The following is a 17,765-nucleotide window of genomic DNA, read 5'->3' as shown; positions in this document are numbered from 1 at the left end:
TTTTCGAGACAGGGTTTCTCTGTGTAGCTCTGGCTGTCCTGGAACTCACTCTGTAGACCAGGCTGGCCTTGAACTCAGAAATCCGCCTGCCTCTGACTCCCGAGTGCTGGGATTAAAGGCATGTGCCACCATGCTGGGCTGATTAGTGTCTTAATTAGGGTTTTACTGCTGTGAACAGACACCATGACCCAGGCAACTCTTATAAGGACACATTTAGTTGGGGCTGGCTGACAGGTTCAGAGGTCCAATCCATTATCATCATGGCAGGAACATGACAGCATCCAGGCCATCATGGTTCAGGAGGAACTGAGAGTTCTACATCTTATCTGAAGGCTGCTAGTAGAATACTGGCTTCTAGGCAGCTAGGATGAGGGTCTTAAAGTCCACACCCACAGTGACACACCTACTCCAGTAGGGCCACACCTTCTAATAGTGCCACTCCCTGGGCAGAGCATAAACACACCATCACAATTAGTAAGTCAAGGATGTAGAAAATGACAAGTACAAGAGACAGAGCTAAAACCACTGTGACAGTGAAAATATTAAATGTAGCTGGATTACGTACCCCAGTTAAAGATGGCTGACTGGGTATGCTACTGTACAATGCAACCTTAGTGCTAGAGAAGCTGAGAGAGGGAACTTGAGTTTGAAGCCGGAATAGACCTTGTTTCAAGGAGGCAAAAGACAGTTGTCAAATGAAGTAGGAAAACAAAGTAGAGGTAGAAGTGTTTCTGTGATAAAGGAAGTTTCATATTGATAAAAAGGGTCCATTTAAGAGGAAATCTTCTGGGCGGGCGAGATAGCACTCACGTTAGGTGGCTCACAACGTCCTGTTACTCCAGCTCCGGGGTATTTGCTACCTTCCTCTGAACCCTACAGTTATCTACAAACCACATGTGCACGCACATACACACACACACACATACACATAATTTTAAATTTTTATTAAAGGATTAGAGAGATGACTCAGTGCTTAAGAACACTGACTGCTCTTCCAGAGAACCCAGATTCAATTCCTAGCACTCTCAAGGTCTATAACTTCAGTCCCAGGGGATCTGACATTATTTTTCTAGCCCCCCTCAGGCACCAGGCACACACATGGTGCACAGACATACATGGAAGTAAATTACCCTTACATATTAATTTCTTAAATTTTTGTTTTTGCTTTTTGAGACAGGGTTTTTCTGTATAGCCCTGGCTATCCTGGAACTCACTCTATAGACCAGTCTGTCCTCAGACTCTGAGATAAGCCTCACTCTGCCTCCTGAGTGCTGGGATTAAAGGCATGCGCCACCATACCTGGTTCTTAATTTTTTTTTAAATGGAAAACATAATTAAATTTGTAATTATCCAACAGAGTAAGACCTTGTCACACAAAATAGCGACAAATGACTTTGATAACTAGAACTTTTACTGTCCCTCTCCTGGCAGTTGATAGAACAAGGACACAATGCACATGACACTGTGTTAATTGTGTAACACAGTGAACTGACTTGAGCTGATTGGCACATTTGGACCACTACACTGCATCCAAGCACACACAGTATACATTGTTATAGGTTTGTTTGTTTGAGACAAGGCTTGCTGTATACATAATGTATGTTGCCCTCAAATTTGTAATTCTCCTCAGAGTGATACTGTTGATGATAACTCTGAGCCATTGGGTCCCGCCATGATACAATTTGTGTATTATTTTAATTTTAAAAATGACTTATTTTGTTTTGTGTATATGTATATTTTCCCTGTATGTATGTATGTATGTATGTGCACTGTGTACATGCCTAATAATGCCTATCGAGATCAAAAGAGGGCACCTGATTCTCTGGAACTAGAGTTGTGCACTGTGTAGGTGCTAGGACTTGAACCTTGGTCCTCTGTAAAAGCAATGAAAATTTATTGTAATTAACGTATTTGTATATATTTGTGAGTATATTATCATGATATCTTCAGACACACCAGAAGAGGGCCTAGGATCCCATTACAGATGGTTGTGAGCCACCATGTGGTCGCTGGGAATTGAACTCAGGACCTCTGGAAGAGCAGTATCTCTCCAGCCCCTCAATGAAGTATTTTTAACTACTAAGCCATCTCTCTAGCTCCTTATTATTTTATTTATTATCAGTGTGAGTGTATGATATGTTTGGGATTGGGAGTCAGTTTTCTCCTTCAATGGGATAACAAACTTGGTGGACACGGACCCCTGGATATTTAGGGTTTTTTCTTTTGTGGTGCTTAGCTGTTTGCAGGACCTCATGCTAGTGCCACACACTTAGGCGAGCCTCAGCCCTGCCCTTGTGTTTTTGAAACAGGGTCTCACTATGTATCTTATGTTGTCCTGGAACGTTTGATCCTCCTGCTTTTGCCTCCTGGGTGCTAAGATTATAGGCGTATGCCATCACACCTGACTGAGAGTTTTAAAAGGATTCATGACCCCACTTCCTGCAGATCCTGTATATTATAAAGGCAGTTGGGCTGATTCTAAATATTTGGACAGACATGTGAGTCAGTGAAATAATATGCAGCTTGTCATTGAGAATAGGGAGTGGAGAGAAGGAGGAGGAGGAAGAACAGAGACATGAGTGAAGCCGGATGTGGTGGCTCACACCTGTAATCTCAGCATTTGAGAACAAGACCATGGAGGTTCTGGGGTTCAAGGTTATCCTCAGCTACAAATAAATTCAAAGTCATCCTGAGCTACTTAAGATTCAAGTTTTAAATTTTGCTTAAAACAAGCAAAAATAAAAATACAAAGATAGATAAATAATTAAATGTTAATATGAATGAATGAATTGGAAAATATCAAGGTTCTGTTCTTCTAAAACATTTGACAAAATTAGATACTTATGAAGAGAAAAGCAAAGAAAACCCTGTTTCTGCTAGGCCCTTGGAAGGCAGAGACAGGCAGATCCCTGAGTTTGAGGCCAGCTTGGTTTACAGAGAACACTTTTCTTTTTCACTTTCTGTATTTAGTGATATGTTCAGTGACCTGCCATACAAAGCAAAATGGAATGTGCATGTGTGTGTGAGTGTGTGCACGCGCGTGTGTGTGCATGCGTGTGTGGGGGTGTGTTTCAATTGGGTTTAAATCTAGAGACACATACATGCTTTGGAAACCTGAGGTACATCCCTACTCCTTGTCATTGTGAATCCTTGAAAGAAAGATGACATATAAATATATTGTTCAACATAATGAAGTTTTTTTTTTTTTTAAAGATTTATTTATTTATTTAATGTAAGTACACTGTAGCTGTCTTTAGACACTCCAGAAGAGGAAGTCAGATCTTGTTACAGATGGTTATGAGCCACCATGTGGTTGCTGGGATTTGAACTCCGGACCTTCGGAAGAGCAATCGGGTGCTCTTACCCACTGAGCCATCTCACCAGCCCCAAAGTTTTTTTTTTTTTTTAAAGATTTATTTATTTATTTAATGTAAGTACACTGTAGCTGTCTTTAGAAACCACAGAACAGGGCGTCAGATCTCATTACGGATGGTTGTGAGCCACCATGTGGTTGCTGGGATTTGAACTCAGGACCTTTGGAAGAGCAGTCGGGTGCTCTTACCCGCTGAGCCATCTCAGCAGCGCGGCTGCTTTTCATTAAAGTCTTTTCTTTAACATTTTCAGTCCAATCAAAACTTTAGATGTAAGCGGGCATGGTGGCACATGCCTTTAGTCCCAGCACTTGGGAGGCAGAGGCAGGTGGATTTCTGAGTTCGAGGCCAGCCTGGTTTACAGAGTGAGTTCCAGTACAGCCAGGGCTACACAGAGAAACCCTGTCTCAAAAAAACAAAAACCAAAAACCAAAAAAAGGTTAGATGTAGTTTTCCTTTCTTCAGTCAAATAACATTTTCTGTTTATTTCCTGGAATGCTTGTGGATGTGTTACCAGGAGATTTACAGGAGACATGTGGAGGCACACACCTATAATTCTAGTGCTTAAAGAGGTTAAGGCAGAATCCCAGCACTTGGAAGGCAGAGGCAGGTGGATTTCTGAGTTCGAGGCCAGCCTGGTCTACAGAGTGAGTTCCAGGACAGCCAGGGCTACACAGAGAAACCCTGTCTCAAAAAAAAAAAAAAAAAAAAAAAAAGAGGTTATGGCAGGAGGACCACACATTCCAGACTGGGCTACCTACCAATCCATTGTCTCAAAAACCTGAACCAGCCCCAAGATAGGTAACAGCGCTGGAAGCCACGCTCGATGACCTGAGTTCAGTCCTGGGACCCACACAGTGGAAGGAGAGGAATGATCTACTTTTCTGTCCTTCAGCTCTGAGCTGTGTGCTGCTCCCATGCCTCCACACCCACACAGATGCAAAGAAGCTAAATTAAAAAAAAAAAAAAAAAAAAAAGTAATTGAAAGAAAACAGTAACACAAAGCTACAGTGTCAAAAGGAGATCATTGTCTTTAGTACAAGTGCCAAACTCTTCCTGCCCTCAACATTGTTGCTTCTAGTATGAAATGTGTTTCTGTGCTGTAGCAAGCACCTTAACTCCAGGATCTAGGCCACAGAGCCTTTCCGTCCCCCTAGATGACTCCTGAGACCTCTGGGACAGTGGGTGGGGCGCAGGCTGCATTGTACTGTCTTCCTGCCTGTTTGTTATTGCTGCCTTCCTGCCCCCACCCCTTGGTTGCTTCTGTCACTATCTTCAAAGCTAAGCCCAGCACAAGTGACCTTTGACCTCAGTCCTGACCGTGTAGCCTGTCCTTCCTATCAGGATTTCCCTAAGTAATGCTGTGACAGGCAGTAGAACCTCACCTCCACTGTCCCAACTCCTTCCATGTCGGGGCATCTTCTCTAACGCCCGTTCCCACCTCTTCTCCCAATCTTCCACAGTTATGCAGAGCTCTTTCTGTGTGGGGAGAAAAAGCTGATAAACAGACACAAGGTGTCAACACTTGATGAATTGCCTGTCCCTGAATTACTTGAATTGTGGGGATTGCTGAGAGAGGGTAATATTTAACAGTGATCCCTCAGCGGGGGGGCTCCTTGCTTCAGTGATACAGAGCTCATACTGTATTGTGTATGCTAATGACGTTGTCCTGATTCCCCACATATCCCTGAATTTTCCTCTTAAATCATGTCAAATCAGTTTGGCTTCTTTAGTGATTTAAGTTTTGAGTTTGGGCCTTTGTCCATGTAATGTCTGGAGTGTGACTTGTCTGCATGATTGTTTGTCATTGCTGTCATTGCTCTGATTCTTTCCGACTGCTACAGGAAGAGAGGGGACATTTTTAGAGGTTATATAAGGATAATAAATTGGCTGTCCCTTCCCATTCCTCTCCGTGAACAGAAGAAGCAGAGCAGCCCTCTGGAGACCCAGGCATGGCCATGGACAGTGTGGAAGCAGGGGACACAACACCTCCCACCAAAAGGAAAAGCAAGTTCTCAAGTTTGGGCAAGATCTTCAAGCCGTGGAAATGGAGGAAAAAAAAAAGCAGTGATAAGTTCAAAGAGACATCCGAAGGTAAGGTACTAAGATTTACAAGTGTTCTGAGGAGCAAGGGGGAGAGCCCGCCGAGTTTGAGCAAAGCCCCGGGCTCTTTCCCGACTGCAGAGAACCTGGTGTGCTTGTGCTCTGGAGCTGACCCCACAGAGGGCAGGCTCAGAGATACAAGGATCAGAAGTTCAAGGTCATTCTTAGTCAGACATTGAGTTTCAGGCCAGCCCGGGCACCTTGTTTCTAAACAAACAACTAAACAAGGCTTCTAATTTTGAGAGTTCCCCATTTGGGCTAAGGAGGTGACTGAGCAGGTAAAGTGCCTGATAGAAACACGAAGACCTCAGTTGGAACCTCCAGGACCCACATAAAGCCAGCTGCAAGCCGGCCGGGTGTGGTGGTGAATGCCTTTAATCCATTTAAATGGTGAATGCATTTGGGAAGCAGAGGCAGGCGAATTTCTGAGTTCAAGGCCAGCCTGGTCTACAGAGTGAGTTCCAGGACAGCCAGGGCTATACAGAGAAACTCTGTGTTAAAAAACCAATAAAGGAAGGAAGGAAGGAGGAAAGCCAGCTGCACACACACTGCTGTAATGCAGTGCTTCTGTGAGGAGATGAAAAGATAGGACAGAAAATCCCCAGAAGCTAAAGGGCCAGCTGGCCTGTCTCAGCCAAAGAGATGAGCTGGAGCTCACTGACCTCCACATGCACCCCGTGTCATGCATACACATTGTACATATTCATAAAAAAGAATAATCCCCTGAGTTAGTGGGCTTGGTGATAGAGGCTGTAATCCCAGCACTTGGAAGATGGAGACCAGAAGAGCCAAAAATTTAAGGTTATCCTTGGCCACACAGGAAATTCAAAGTCAGTCTGGAAACAATAACAACAAAAGCACTCGTGGGGTTCTATTAATTGATGGATTATTTGGTTGATTGATTTACCAGACGGGATCATTTATCACTGGGCTTGCTTGTATTGTTTACATAGCAAGAATGATGTTGAGCTTGTGATTTCCTGCCTAGCACTGGGATCGAAGATATGTGCTGTATCTAGTTTATATTATGCCAGGGCTTTATGCTTGGAAGGCACACACTCTACCAACTGACTTCCTATTTTAGAAGCACCCTACTTTCCACATCTCCCTGAACGACTATAACCTCCTACTTGAAGAGTTTAGTCATTTCGAATTTAGACAGATAAATAGTCCTTCATTGAGCCTTTGCTCTCTTTTGCACTTTGAATGATGATTAAACCTGTAAGGTGTGACACATGTTGGGCAAGCGACCTACCACTGACTTACACCCTGAGCCACTTTCTTTTTCTGTTTTTTTTTTGTGTGGCTGTTGTTGTTAGGCACAGTCTTGGTTGGCCTGTTGTTCATTCACTCTCTCACCTGGGCCAGCCTCATTGCAGCTCCTGCCCTGCTGTAGCATCTCAGTGCTATGGTGTGGACCGTGGTGGCCAGATGCTGCTGCTGGGGTTTTGTATTTTGTTTGTTTGTTTTTTCTTTAAGATTTATTTATTTAATGTCTATAAGTACACTTTAATTGTACTTATGGTTGTGAGCCCTTATGTAGTTGTTGCTGGGAATTGAATTCAGGACCTCTGCTCGCTCCGGTAGGCCCCGCTCACTCTGGCCCAAAGATTTATTTATTATTATATCTAAGTACACTGTAGCTGTCCTCAGACACAACAGAAGAGGGCATCAGATGTCATTACTGATGGTTGTGAGCCACCATGTGGTTGCTGGGAATTGAACTCAGGACCTCTGGAAGAGCAGTCAGTGCTCTTAACGGCTGAGCCATCTCTCCAGCCCGATGCTGCTGTTTTTTAAACTACAACTTGTTTGCTTGTTTGTTGACTCAGGTCTCAGCACAGGGGAGTTCTAATTTACAGTCCGTTCTTTCCTTCCACCGTGGGTTCCAGGAATCAAACTACATCTCTCAGGCGTGGCACCATGTACCTTTACCCACTGAGCCATCTTGCTGGCCCCCGTCTATTTTTTATTTTGATGCAGGTTCTTACAGTTTACACAGACTGCCTGAACCCGTGACAATCCTCCTGCCTCTCAGCTTCTGGAGTAACTGAAACTTACAGGCCTGTTTCAGCAAGCCTGGCTGACACTTAGCATTCTATAGCCTCATTCCCAGGTTTGTATTTTGATGGGATTAAAGCTGTTCAGTAAAGACAAACTTAGTGCTGCACACTGAAGCAGGAACATAAGAAGGCCTGGGGGGCTACGTGAGTTCTAGGCTAGTCAGAGCTGCTTTGTAAGACCCTCTCTCAAAAATACATATAAAAATAACAGGAACGGATGGGAATACTCGGTGAGGCTCCAGCCTCGCTGTACAGTTCTTGGTGCTTCCTTTTTGCTTAGCCCACTTGTCATCAGCACGGCTCATCTGTCACTCCTTACTGCTGAGCCCTGGTTAAGCTGCAGTCATGTGAGTACGGCTTCCTTGGGAAATAATACTTTCTTTGTAGACCGGACTGACCTCAAACTCACAGAGGTCCACCTGCCTCTACCTCCCAAGTGCTAGGATTAAGGTATGCGCCACCAGCGCCTGCCTTGTTTGTTTTTTATATCTAGTTCTCGGTGTGGAACCCAGGGCTTGGACATGCTGGGCAGTCATACTGTCAGTGTAACTCCCAGCTCCAGCAAGGCATTTTGTTTTCTTTGGTCAGAGCCTTGTTACCCTACTGGTCTAACACTGTACAGCATGTGCTGGGCTCCAGTGTGGCAGCGTTTCTCAGTCTCTTGTTCTCAGATGGGAATTTGTGTTTTGTTTGAGGCAGTCTGTGTAGCCCGTGCTAAACTTACACTTGTTATGTAGCTAAGGCTGTGCTGGAACTGATCGTCCTGCCTCCACCTCCCAAGTGCTAGGACTGCAGGCAGGTGGTACCACTCCCAGCTAAGGTTTTAAACGTAAAGTTAGCTCCCCTGTTCTTTTTTTCCCTTAAGAGCACAAATACTGTGAACCACTTTATTCTTTTATACTTATAATGCTAAGAGATATGTTGACCTTCCAACTGCCAAATTTCTGAGTTGTGTTTTCCAATTTAATGTTAGTTTTAGAGCGAAAAATATCTATGCGAAAACCAAGAGAAGAGCTGGTTAAACGAGGGGTTCTGTTGGAGGACCCCGAGCAGGGTGAGTTCCAAACGATCAGCAAACGCCTGTCTGTCCATTGCTCTCTTGCTGGGTCTCGCCCGCCCGCCCGCCCGCCTGCTCGCCCGCTCGGCTTGAAATTGTTCCCTTTGCTTTATTCTCACTGTAGTCACGGTGGAGGAGCACTTTAAACATGGTTCCCTGTTTCTTCCCAAATGCCTGGCTTCGCTCTTAAACTGAAATAGGAGGATTGGTGAAGGGTCCTGGGAACAAAAAGTTTGTGTCTTTCTGTCTTCCCGAGACGAGTGTCACCTGTAGTGGTGACAGTTATTTCAAGTTGCTGATTGATAGCTCTGACCCAATTTCCTCCATCCTCATCTTCCTGTCACATCAATACCTCTCTGATGTTTCAACACTCATTGCTCGTTGGTGGTGCACGCCTTCAATCCCAGCACTTGGGAGGTAGAGGCAGGCAGATTTCTGAGTTCGAGGACAACCAGGGCTACACAAAGAAACCCTGCCTCAAAAGAAGGAGGAGGAGGAGGAGGAGGAAGAGGAAGAGGAAGTTGGTTTTGACAGTGTAAATCTGTCTCAATGGTTGAGGGCCCTTCCTGCTCTTACAGAGGCAGGGCTTAATTCTGAGTACACACATCGTGTCTCACAGCCATTTGTAACTCTAGTCCCAGAACCCTTTTTTGGCTTCCCCTAGTACCAGGCAAGCATGTGGTATATGTACACACAGACAAAACTAATATCCTTTAAAAAACAAAAACAAAAACAAAAAACAGATGTTTCTAAAAATGAATAAGATAAAAAGTGCAGTGCCAGAGAGCTGGCTGGGCAAGTAAGGTGCTGGCCCCAGAGAACGGATGCCCACAGATTGTCCTGTCTCAACACGTGAGGCATAGCATGAACCATGACAAAAGTGCACTCACACACGTGCACTCATTCAGAAATAAATGTAGTCGTTTTAAAAATAAATAAAAAGCTAGAAATGGTGGTTGTCTTAGTTAGGGGTTCTATTCCTGCACAAACATCATGACCAAGAAGCAAGTTGGAGAGGAAAGGATTTATTCAGCTTCCATTTCCACATTGCTGTTCATCACCAAAGGAAGTCAGGACTGGAACTAAAGCAAGTCAGGAAGCAGGATCTGATGCAGAGGCCATGGAGGGATGTTCCTTGCTGACTTATTCCCCTAGCTTGCTCACTTGTTTTCTTATAGAACCCAAGACTACCAGCCCAGGGATGGCATCACCCACAATAGGCCAGGCCCACCTGCCTTGGTCACTAATTGAGAAAATGCCTTACAGCTGGATCTCATATAGGCATTTCCTCAAGGGAGGCTCCTTTCTCTGTGATAACTCCAGCTTGTGTCAAGTTGACAGGTAAAACCAGCCAGTACAGTGGTACATACCTTTAGTCCCAGCACTTAGAAGACAGAGGCAGGCAGAGCTCTGTAAGTTCCAGGTCAGCCTGGTCTACATTATGAGTTCTAGGCTATTCTGGGATACACAGAATACCTTGTCTCAAAAAACAAAAGAAAATAAAAAATAAAATCTACAACTGGGCACAGTGGCACATATCTGTAATCCTAGGAGGCAATCAAAAGGATTACTCTAAGTTAAAAATCAGCCTGATAGAGAGAAAGCTGTATATCAGCCAGAGACACGTACTAAGTCTGAAAAGCTAGCTTAATAATTAACAATTAATTAATAAAAATGCAGCCAGGTGTAGTAGTTCACACTTAATATCCTAACAACACTAGGGAGTCGCCAGGGTGATCCAATTCAAGGCTAGTCTAGGCTGTGTACGCGACCCTGCCTCAAAACAAAAAAGGAAAAAAACTGCTTTATGGTTTCTTTACTTCAGAAGTACATTTATTACTTATTTGTCTTTTCTTCAATACTTGTAGTTCAAATTCCACTGTTTACTGGGCATCCTTGAAAGACACTGTCTAAGAGGGGCTGGTCTGTGAGAACTAACTCTAAAACTATCAAGAGATGAGCATACCTGTGTGTGCACACACAAATAAAAATAAAAATAAATCTTTCCATGATGTCACTCAAAACATTACTGTGACAAGCCAGCAGGGACACTACATTGCCCTGTGACAAGGAAGTGAGGCGTAGTCTCTGACCTCTTTCTTCATCATCTTCTGGGTTTGTTTTGTTTTTTGTTTGTTTAGTTTGTTTCCAGAAGTATGTATTTATGTATATGAGTACACTGTCACTCTCTTCAGACACACCAGAAGGGGGCATTGGATTCCATTACAGATGGAGCCACCATGTGGTTGCTGGGAATTGAACTCAGGAAGTCTGGAAGAGCAGTCAGTGCTCTTAACCACTGAGCCACTGAGCCATCTCTCCAGTCCCTTGTTGTTGTTGTTGTTGTTGTTGTTTTAATAGTTCTATTTCTTTATTTTGTGTATGGGTGTTTTGCTTGAATGTATGTCTGTGCACAGTGTGCATATCTGATGTTCTTGGAGACCAGAAGAGCACATTACATCCCTGGAACTAGAGTTATAGATGGTTGTAAGCTGCCATGTGGGTGCTGAGAATTGAACTCAGGTCCTTTGGAAGAGCAGCCAGTGCTCTTAACCACCAGGCCATTTCTTTAGCCCCTAACCCCACTATTTTCAACTCTTCTAAAAAAGTCTAAGAAACTGCAGGCCCTGGGGGTGGTCGCCTCACTGCTCCATTCCCTTTCTGTAGCAGTGTGTGATTGCCACAGGGCTTCTCAGAGCCGCCAGGCCAGTGCCCTTCCCTGGAGTGTAGTGTGTCTGGAACTGCTGCGTGTATATCATATTATCAGTGATGTATCCTTTAAGGCCCCTGGCTCTCTAGACCTGCTACCCTCAGTCACCCCTGCTGTTTTGTTCCATGAGCGTTAAAACAGTAGTTTCTGCTGCTTTTCCTGTTTAGTCACTGCCTGTCTATAACCCTACTCCCTAACAGCGTCTAGAGCCAACCTTCTACAAATAAGTAAATTATGCCTACCTATTACTTCTAATCCCCTGGCTTTTGGTTTCATCCAGGATTTATTTCTAGCCCCTTTCCCTGAGTTCTACAGTCTTCGTGGCCTGGCACCTGCTTGCCTTTACAGTCCTACCCATAGCCATGTAAGCCTAGTCTCTACCAGATGTGCTCATTGCAGTCTCTGATCACTGTTGTATGCCTTTATATGAACTATTATTTCTTTCTTTGTTTTTTTTTTTTTTTTTTTGGGGGGGGGGTTCGAGACAGGGTTTCTCTGTGTAGCCCTGGCTGTCCTGGAACTCACTCTGTAGACCAAGCTGGCCTTGAACTCAGAAATTTGTCTGCCTCTGCCTCCCAAGTGCTGGGAGTAAAGGTGTGTGCCACCACGCCCGGCTTATTATTTCTTTTTAAGAAGGCTTTATTTAAAGTTATGTTCATCTGCCTGGTGTGTCTGTGTCTGGGGTATGTGCACATGAGTGCATCCGATCCCCTGGAGCTGTCCTTACTGGCCATTGCGAGCTGCCTAGCATGGATGCTGGGAACAGAACACAGGTCCTGTGCAATAGCAATGTGTGTGTGCTCTCAACTCCTGAGCCATCTTTTCCCGTCCCTCCGATTGTTTTTAGTTTAAAAAGGCTGTCGTCAATGTGGTAGGCTTCTGTTCCTCTTTCAAACCCTACTACTTCCTGTGGGAAACCCTCTCCCACCCAACAGAATGGATTTCTCTTCAGTTTTTACTATAGCCTTTCTGTCAGAATAGTATCCTTTTTCTCCTCAGTGCTGGGTGTTTGTCACATGGCCTTACATGTGCGAGACAAGCATTGTACCGGAGCTATACCTGAGATGTGGTATGTACATATAGTAAGTAGATTATCTGTGAAGGAGTTACGTGTATAGTTGGTAATAGATGACTTGTGGAAGAAGAGCTACTACTTCTGTTAATACTGCTGGATCCAGGTAGTGCGTGTGTCAGTGAAGCGCCTCCTTACCAGGAGAAAGGAGCTAGGAAAGTTGGGACCACGGCTGTTCCCACATGGCAGGGGCGGTCCTGCCACTTAAGCTTTTCTGTTTTTCTTTTCTTTTCTTTTCAAATTTATTTTCCTATTCACTTTTCATCCCTTTCACCACCCATGTCCTGTTGTCTCCTTCCCACCCCCCTTTCCCTTCTCCTCTGAGACAGTGGAGACCCCGCCCTGGGTTTCCCCCAACCCCGACACATCAAGCCTAGGTGCATCCAGACAAGGCGGTCCAGCTAGAAGACCATGTCCCACAGACAGGAAACAGTTTTTAGGACAGCCCCGCCCCCCTGGTCTAGTTGTTGAGGACCCATGTGAAGAGTGAGGTTCGCGTCTGCTGCGCGTATGTGTGGGGCCTCACTGACGGTTTGTCTTTCTCTCCTCTCAGGTGGTGAGGATCCGGGAAAGCTGAGCCATGCTGCATTAAAGAATGGACACACCACCCCCGTAGGCAGTGCCGGGTCCTCCAGCCCAGTCCTAGGAGAAGGAGAGCCAGAGAGGAGGCTCAGGGATCTCACTCCAGAAGAGGATCCAAAGAAGAGACTTGGTAAAAGTGGGACTTTGAGTTTGAAAGCCACAGGTTTCTTATTTACCTCAGAGGTTGCAGGAGAAGTCAGAGTGGGGTTGTCTCAGATATGAGCTAGTTTACCTAGCTCTTTTGTAGGGTCCTGTCAATCTCCACATTCCCTGTGTTCTACCCCAAGGAATTCTGTGTGTGCTTTCATGTCCATATACATGTGAGTGTCAGAGGTTGGCATTGGGTGCCTCCTTGCTCTTCACCTTTTTTTGGGGGGGGGAGGGGGTGGAGGAGACTTAAATTTTATTTATTTATTTATTTATTATTTTATTTTGGGTTAGGCACCACCACTGCCCAGCTTTATTTTGGCATTTCAAGACAGGGTTTCTCTGTGTAGCCCTGGCTGTCCTAGAATTCACTCTATAGACCAGGCTAGCCTCAAACTCAGGGATCTGCCCTGTCTCTGCCTCCAGAGTGTGGGATCAAAGGCGTGCGCCACCACTGTCAGGCTTATTCATTTATTTTGAGCCAGCCGCTCTCACTGAATCAGAGCTCACTGCTCAGCTAGACTGGCTGACCAATAAGCTGCAGTGAACTACTCGACTCCACCCTAGAACCTAGCCTTTATGTAAATGTGGGGATGTGAGCTCAGTTCTCACGCTGTGTGGCAGGCATTTATCTCATGTACCCTTGGTAATATGGCTCTTGTATGAAGAGTTGCTACCCATACTGAGCCTCTCTTACTCTCCCTAAGCATGTTAAAAGCCGCTGGAAAGTGATGTGTAAACTGTAAGTTCATTAGTGAAGTTGGTTGTAAGTGTGTTCCCATTTTTAGGCTCTATTTAAATCCTATCTCTCACTGCATAGGCTCAACTGGAAGCCAGCCTAACTCTGAAGCTGAGCCTGGTCCTGAACATGCACCTAAGCAGCCTCTGCTGCCCCCTAAGAGACCCTTGTCCTCTTCTTGTGAAGCAAATGAGGGGCAAGCAATGGAGGTTCCGGCTGGCAGTACAGCAAGGTCCATCTCCTCCACTTCTGGCTCTACCATCGTGACATCTGCTGCCACCACTGCTGCCACAGACATGACAAAGACTGTTAAGTCCTTTGTGGGCCCTGCCCCCACTCCTGTCCCTGCCCCCAGGACTCTGCCTGCTGCTCCTGCCAGCGCTAACACTACTGCCACCCCTACAGCCCCTGCCAAGCAACCCCCCATCCCACCCCCTAAACCAGCTCAGAGAAACAGCAACCCCGTCATTGGTAAGTCTTCAGGTTTTGTGCTTGGGGTTTGGTTTGGTTCTGGATAGTTATTTTATTGAATGATTTGTTCTGTGAAAGAGTTTTCTAACTCATCTCTTGGAATATTTTCAATATAGAAAAAAAGTTTTAGAGCCAGGCATGGTGTTACATGTCTTTAATCCCAGTACTCAGAAGGCAGAGATATGGGATCTCTGTTAGTTTGAGGCCAGCCTGGTCTACAAAGGAAGTTCCAGGACAACAGCTGTACTCAGAGAAACTCTGTCAGTGAGTGAGAGAGAGAGAGAGAGAGGGGTGAGAGGAGAGAAGAGGAGAGGAGAGGATAGGAGACGGAAGGAAGGAAGGAAAGAAGGAAGGAAGGAAGGAAGGAAGGAAGGAAGGAAGGAAGGAAGGAAGGAAGGAAGGAAGGAAGGAAAGAAGGAAGGAAGGAAGGAAGGAAGGAAGGAAAGAAAGACGGAAGGAAGGAAGGAAGGAAGGAAGGAAGGAAGGAAGGAAGGAAGGAAGGAAGGAAGGAAGGAAAAAAGTTTTAAGAATAAGACAAAAATGTCCATGAATTGCAAACATCAGAAAATTAAACTTGAAATCTGAGGAGACTAATATGTTTTTATTATACAAATACTAAAAAACTATCTTTAGCATTGTTTATTTATTTGATAATTACAATTTTAAAATTTTTTAAAGAATACTTCCTAGAACTAGGTATTGGTGACACTTGGGAAACACTTAGGTGACACAGGCAGGAGAAACAGGATTCAAGGTCATTCTTGGATTTCTGAGTTTGAGGCTAGCCTGGGCTACATGAAACTGTTCTGACTCCTCTCTTTCTGAAACATACAAACACACACCCCAAAAAACCAAAAACAACACTAACAAAAATCTATTACAATATTTGATGGTCTAGATATATGATGACCACAATAGGCTTGACCACCATGGGATTGCCTTCAGCCTCAATGAGGAAGTTAGAATAATGGCACAGTTTCCAAGGGGTGAGGCGAGCGAGTGTCTCATCTGTATAAACTGCCGGTTCCTTCTCTAAACCTAAGTCTGGTAGCTAAAATGGTGGTTTCATCCATGTCTGTTTAACTTGTGATCCAGTGCCTAGTATATCTTCATGGGAACTACAGAGGTATTTAAGTTATGCTGATAAAATCACGTTTATCTTGAGAGTTAAGAATGCTACTCATGCAAGTGTGGAGATATAATGTAAACTGAGCACTCGGGAAGTAGAGATAGGAGGGTTTGCCAAAGCTGAGGCTGAGGCTGTCCTGGTTTACACAGCAAGTCCCAGCTCGGAGTCCGTAGACCTTGTGTCAAAAATAGGTAGATAATAGGTCGGTCAGTAGGTAGGTAGTTAGATGGGTGGATGGATGGATGGATGGATGAAAATAAATGATGGTAATAGAAGCCAGGTCTGCCAGAATCAGCCAATCTTGAACTTAGTGAGATCCTGTCTCAAAATGCTAAAGAACAATGAGGACCAGGGATATGAAACACTAGCCTATCGCGTGATAGCTCTGGCCTGGCATGTGGTAGCCCCTGGTTTCAGTCCTCAGAACCACTGAGAACTGGAAGCAGGATAGTGTACGAGTTTATGTTTATAGGCTTCATAAATTACTTTGCGTTTTCTAAAGTCTTGCTTCGGTCTATTTTCCTATCATAATTGCATTCCCCGCAGAAATTTTCCAGAAAGGGAAGGAAAGGCAAAATCTGGTGTTTCAGAGCTAGTGAAAGTGTAATTTTCCAGGACAATATTAATATTAGGCTTACCCCAGCTTATAGTTCTTGTTAGCGATTGCACAGGTAATGAATAGGAAGTGTGCCTATTAAGACTCTACTGTCACTAAGCTGGGTGGAGTGACTAGAACCTTATCTGGCTTCATTGATCTCAGACAGACAGGTTGGAGTAGGAACAGGATGGAGACCATTGTGTGTTATCACTGCTTAATGGGTGATGTCTTCCTGACTTATCTCTGAGGAACCTGAAGCGCTTTCACATGTACTTTCAAAGCCACCCAGGGCTGTAGTAAATGACCGTCTGTTGTGTGCAGAGACAATTAGACGAGTAGATGTTGTGACTCACCAAGGTTGTAGCTAATGAGGGGCAGAAACGTGCCTCTGATCTCTACAGTGTGGTTCTCAAACTATCATCGAGGCTGCTGTCAACTTGGCTTCACCTAGAAGGCCGGCTGGGATGAGAGGACCCTGATCCCGGAGGTTCTGATGTCGGTATCTCGGCTGAGGGCTAGAGATCTCTATTTCCAATAGATTGGATGAGGATGTTCATGCTGCTAGTTCAGAGACCGTGCTCTGTGCTCCTGCTCGGGCCAGTGCATACAGTAACTAGCTGGTTATAGTAATGCATCTCATCTGTAGTAATGCCTGTCATCTCAGTACGTGGAGGCAGTGTGGGGGAGCAGGAGTTTAAGGGCAATCTCTGCTACAGAAGTTCGAGAATAGCCTGGGCTACCTAAGAACTTATCTACAAACAAACACACACACACACACACACACACACACACCCTAAAAGTGTCTAAAATAGCTCTGATAGCTCAGAGCAGTGGGCCTTGTGACTGAAGAATCAACATTTTCCATTACAGACCCTCACAGAAGGAAAATGGCCAATTCACAGTTTTTACTAAGATTAAATAGATTTGATTTAAAGGTTATACCCCATTCTAAAATTAATAACCTCACCCAGTGCATTGATTCTAAAATACCATTTCTTTCGCAAAAAGATTATGATCACAAGTGGTCTACTTAATATGAGCTATTATTTAGAAATCCTTAGAAATGATAGGCTGGGTTGGGGGAGGGGGGACTCTTGAAGAAATGATTCCACAATTAAGCACGCTTCCTGTTCTTTCAAAACCAGCTTGGCTGATATCCTGTAATTTTAGCTCCAGAGGAGCCAGTACCTTTCTCTGGCTTTTGTGGACACCCATACACAAACATTCATAAAAATAAAAATTTAAAGATAGAAAAAGAAAGATCTCTTAGGGCCCAGGAGAGAGCTTAGCCCCTAGAACTCATCTAAAAAGTGGGTGCAGAGGCGCACTATGAGTGCTAGGGAGGCCAAGACAGGTGCATCCTGGGATCCCTGGCCTGCCAGCCTCAACTGGCAAGCCCCAGCCCTTAGGGAGAACGTGTCTTAATAAACAAGGTAGGGCCAGGCATGATGAGCTCCAGGCCAACCTGGTCCACATAGTGAGATCAGGCCAACCTACAGGCTGCATAGTGAGAACCTGTCTAAATCAATTAATTAATTAATTAAACAAACAAACCTACAGGCTGCATAGTGAGAACCTGTCTAATAAATAAATAAATAGATAAAATGCTTAAACATGGACTTGTTACGTGCTAGTTTCATTATCGATGGAACAGCTAACTGCTATTTTTACCTTTGTGTATTGTATACAGTGTTTTCTAGTTATCCTTTTTATTCATTTATTT

At 44.5% G+C, this 17,765-nt stretch overlaps 1 protein-coding gene across 5 annotated transcripts in view; it reads left to right on the top strand.

The window, feature by feature from the left end:
* The window catches only part of Phactr4 (phosphatase and actin regulator 4), a 74,921-nt gene that overhangs the window by 35,798 nt on the left and 21,358 nt on the right, over positions 1-17,765 (top strand). For 3 of the 5 annotated variants that reach the window (XM_029540162.1, XM_029540160.1, XM_021200422.2), the window contains 4 exons: positions 5,292-5,465; positions 8,511-8,591; positions 12,930-13,088; positions 13,926-14,315. In XM_029540162.1, the coding sequence (XP_029396022.1) occupies positions 5,292-5,465; positions 8,511-8,591; positions 12,930-13,088; positions 13,926-14,315 (804 nt within the window). The remainder of the gene's footprint in view (positions 1-5,291; positions 5,466-8,510; positions 8,592-12,929; positions 13,089-13,925; positions 14,316-17,765) is intronic. The other 2 variants (XM_029540163.1, XM_029540161.1) reach the window with 1 other exon arrangement.

Source organism: Mus pahari, chromosome 6 (assembly GCF_900095145.1).
Source record: "Mus pahari chromosome 6, PAHARI_EIJ_v1.1, whole genome shotgun sequence".
Classification (NCBI taxonomy): domain Eukaryota; kingdom Metazoa; phylum Chordata; class Mammalia; order Rodentia; family Muridae; genus Mus; species Mus pahari.
This window is presented reverse-complemented; position numbering and strand designations above follow the sequence as displayed.